The 4,321-nt window shown below is 55.1% G+C and overlaps 1 protein-coding gene across 1 annotated transcript in view; it reads left to right on the forward strand.

Annotated features, from left to right (window-relative positions):
• Positions 1–3,001: 3,001 nt before the first annotated feature.
• Positions 3,002–4,321, forward strand: part of Abcc6 (ATP-binding cassette, sub-family C (CFTR/MRP), member 6) — a 37,198-nt gene continuing 35,878 nt past the window's right edge. Inside the window, 2 exon segments of the mRNA XM_013011200.1 lie at positions 3,002–3,037; positions 3,690–3,875. Of these exon segments, the coding sequence (XP_012866654.1) occupies positions 3,002–3,037; positions 3,690–3,875 (222 nt within the window).

Genomic DNA, 4,321 nt, shown 5'->3' on the forward strand with positions numbered 1-4,321 from the left:
CCTCACACCGCACGCTGCCCGGCTCCTTCCTCCACGGGCGCCGGGTGACAGCCCAGACCCCGCCCACCTGCCCGCAGCGCGCAGGCGCGCCGCGACAACCACGCCCCTTCACCAAAGAGCGCCACCGCGCATGCTCTACAAAAAGCCAAAAGTCCCGCGGGCGCCCCCTCGGGACACGGAGGACTCCATGCACCTGCTGACAGGTGTGCACGTAACTCCCGAAGCTGAATTGTGTTTTAGGCGCTGGTAGCTCACGTCTGTCCTTTCCTGAAACGATCCATGCCCTTCTTTCTTTTTGCTCCTTAAAAATAAAACCAAGTGCTTTGTTTTGATACTTTTTATATATATATTGTTTCCAAATGATGAAGTGAGAAAGATTTTTCCACTACACTCTGCCATCAGGATTAAAGCATACAGCTAAGAACCATCAGTTACCCAAACCTTTTGTTGTTGTTGTTGATTGTGGGACTTGAACTCAGGGCCTGGGTCCCTGAGCTTTTTCGCACAAAGCTGGTGCTCTACCACTTGAGCCACAGTTCTACTTCCTTGTTTTGGGTGTTCAATAGGAGATAAAGGGTCCCACCTTTTTCCCTGCCCGGTCTAGCTTCAAACAGACATCCTCAGATCTCCGTCTCCTGAGTAGCTAGAATTGCAGGCATGAGCCACTAGCGCCGGGTCCAAACCTTCTCTTCATGTTCAGAGCCTCTGCCTTCTGCTACAAGGGTTCCAATCATGAGTGCATCTGATTTGCTTGTTCCTCTACATTCTTCCTGGAATATACTTACATTAAATAGAATGCACATTTATCTAATAGAATGTAGGATGAGTGTCTAGATAGACTTCTATTTAATATAGTTGAAACTCAACTACTCTGTTATTCAGAGAAACTATTTAAATGGTTTGGGGAGTGGGTTATTACTTGTAACCACAACTGAAGGCAGATGCTTGGATTTTATTTTTGATGGTCCTGGGGTTTGAACTCAGGGCCTTGCAATGACTAAGGCAGGGGCTCTACCACTTGGGTCCCTCCCCCCTCCATCTCTCTACCCCTAGATACTTTTCTGATACAATGTCACATTTATGTTACACTTTCCTGTAGCAGGCGTAACAGGCATGCTCCGCCCACATCCAGTTTTCATTCTACCCCTGCTGATCTCAAGACATGAGCGGCTTGGTCTCTACTCCCTAAATGGCCAAGATTAACAGCTGTGCACCATGGTGCTCGCCATCTGCCTACCCTCCTTCACGTGAAGCAGGAGTTTGTCGTAGAAAATCATTACAGTGTAGACTTAAAGAAGACAATTTGCAGAGTCCATCCCAACCTTCCCATCTCGCAGAGGCTAGGCTGAGGCCTACGGTTTTCCAGCTCTGACTGCTGGAAGAGAGGAGTTGGGGCTCTTCAGCCCAGCTGATGGTGGCTGCCATGTTCTCCTGACTTTTTGGCTGTTCCCTCAACTCCATCTTCAAATAGATCAATAAAGGAAGCATCAGGGGTGTGACAAGGCTGGGGGGGGGTGTCAGATGACTAGGAGAGGGGGCTCTGGCTTCTCCACAATGTCTTTCAGTCTGTACCAGTGGCCAGTGTTAATGGTAAACCTGACCCATTCATGATTCCTTTGAGGGAGGGGGTGGCTTAGGCGGTTGAGCTCCACCCAGTGAGCAAAATCGTCAGACAATGAGTTCAAGTCCCAGTTGCAAAGAAAAGAATCCTGGGTACTTTTGGACCCAGCTTTTCCCAAACACTTGGCAGGACAATGAAAAGGCACTGCCCAGATCCCATCCCACAGCAGAAACGGGGAGACTCAGAAAGGGGAGATTGGGCCCGGCGGCTCACACGTGGCCCGGAATCCTGGCAACTCGGGAGGCTGAGACCTGAAGCATCGAGATTTCAAAGCTAGCTGGAGAAAGGAAAGTCTGCGGGTGAATTGGAGAGAGTCTCCCAATTCACCTGCAGGTTGCTGGACTGGAGACGTGGCCCAAATGGTAGAGTACCAGCCATGGGCTGAGGTCTTGAGTTCAATCCCCAGAACTTTCCAAAAGAAAAAAGAAGAAGAAAGAGGGGTGAACACAGCTGGGGGAAGCCCCTCCCTGGAGGAGCTGCAGGAGGGGAGGGCGGAGGACGAGAATGAGACACCCCCAGAAGCAAGACAGCTTTTGTTTAGGCATGACACCCCCCTCCTAGCTCCTGGCTGGCTAGGTGGAGCGCTACATTTGAGCCACAGCCCCCAAGTCCTAGGCACATTATTTTTTTTTCTTTTAGATAATACATCCTGTTCTATACTACAATCTTTTCTTTCATGGTACTTAGAAGCCATCTTCCCGTAGGAACAGATTTCTACAATATGTATGTGTGTGTGTGTGTGTGTGTGTGTGTGTGTGTGTGTGTGTGTGTCCATACTGGGGCTTTAAGCCCAGAGGCTGGGTGCTGTCCCTGAGCTTTTATGCTCCAGCCTAGTGCTCTACCACTTGAGCCACAGCTCCACTTCTGGCTTTTGGGTGGTTCGTGGGAGAGAAGAGTCTCAAGGTTGTGCTTCCAACCGTGATCCTCAGATCTCAGCCTCCTGAGTAGCTGGGATTACAGGCGTGAGGTGCCTTTGGGCGCCTGGCTGCCATGCACTTTTGCTGCTGGCCCCTGGTCTCAAGGCCAGGAGGCCTGGGTGGGGTGAGCTCCCTCTGAGCATCTCTTTCCTTCCTGGGCATCCACACCTTGCATTTTCTGGAAGGTTCGGTGCACTCACTGTGACTTTCGGCAGAAAGGAGCCTGGGGGTCACTGCAGCCTCGGGGACCCCAGAGTCACCTCCTCCTCCCCTCCCCCCCCCCAGGTCCCTGGACTCACCTGGCTTCACCCCTCCGAGTTCTGGACTTTGCCCCGGGCCAGCTCCAGCCTGGGTTGAACCTGCCGGCCCCACCCCCGGGGAGGAGAGGCTGCTCGTGAGGGACAGGGGGACAGACAGACAGACAGACAGACAGACAGAGGGACAGACGCCTGTCGGATCAACAATGGTCCCGTCAGGGGAGCCCTGCACTGAGCTGGGGGTGAGTGTCCCTCCTTTCCCCGGCTGAGATACGGGGGTGTGGGACACCCCAAGTCTTTGTGTCCAACGCCATAGCCCCAGGGGGCCTCATTTGCTAGGCTAGGGGACCCCCCGCCCGGCCTCCCCACGCCTGGAGACCCCCTTCTGGTCCCCCCCCTCAGCACAGCACCCTGGGAGTGGTGGAGCTCACCAGGTGGGCGCGGGGGGGGCCCCCAATGTGCCGCTCATTTCCCAGCTCTGTGTGCCCCCTAAACCCAGCAGGCCCTTTGCGCCCTGCCTGCTGCATGTGGAGGGCATCGTGGCGTCCACCCAACCGCGCCCAGCACCCCGCTGGGGCGCAATCCCACCCCGCCACCTCCCTGCTCTCCTGCTTGGATGAACCCAGCAGAAAGATGGGATCCGGCACGCGCACGTGTGTGTGTGTGTGTGTGTGTGTGTGTGTGTGTGTGTGTGTATGAAAAGTCCTGAGAATTAAGTACTCCAGGGAGGGCTTGGGACACTTTTCCATAAACACTGGGAGCCTGGCATGGACCATCCTGTGTATGCTACCCGGTGTGTGCCACCATTATCCTGTGTGCCACCCACTGGGTGCCCTCCCATAGGTGCCAGTCTCTGTGTGTGCCGTTCCAAGGGGTGCCCTGTATTCAATTCAGGTCTGGAACCAGACGGAGCCGGCGCCCACCGCCCACCGCCTGCTGAGCGCATGCCTGCTGAGAGCGCTGGGGGTCTGGGCGCCGCCCCTGTACCTCTGGGTCCTCGGCCCCGCCCACCTCCTCCTCCTCCTCCGCCAGCGCCAGCCCAGCTACCTGCGCATGTCACCCCTCTTCAAGGCCAAAATGGTAGCAGCCACCACAGGGGGAGTCTGGAGAGGGGGGAGGGGAGATCTGAGGGAGATCTGGGGGGAGCCCTCGGCAGAGAGACCAGCAGGGGCCCTCTAGCCAAACAGATCGATGCTGGAGAGGCTACGGAGGTAAAGCCAGAGGAGCAAAGTTCCCTGGGCTTTGTGATTGGGAAAAGTCCTGGGGCACAGCAGACAGACAGACAGACACACACGCACACACATCATTCTAAAGAGTGTCCAGCCGTCCCAAGATCTTGCGCCCGTTGGGAGCACAGTGACTTTAGTTTGTGGTGCTGCTGGGTGCTAGGTCACTTGAGTTACACTTCAAGAACCCCCCCTTTTTTCTTTTGTGGGGCTTGAACTCTGGGCCTGGGTGCTGTCCCTGAGCTCTTCAGCTCAAGGCGAGCGCTCTACCACTTGAGCCACAGCACCACTTCCAGTTTT

Source organism: Dipodomys ordii, unplaced genomic scaffold (genome assembly GCF_000151885.1).
Source record: "Dipodomys ordii isolate 6190 unplaced genomic scaffold, Dord_2.0 Scaffold14, whole genome shotgun sequence".
NCBI lineage: Eukaryota > Metazoa > Chordata > Mammalia > Rodentia > Heteromyidae > Dipodomys > Dipodomys ordii.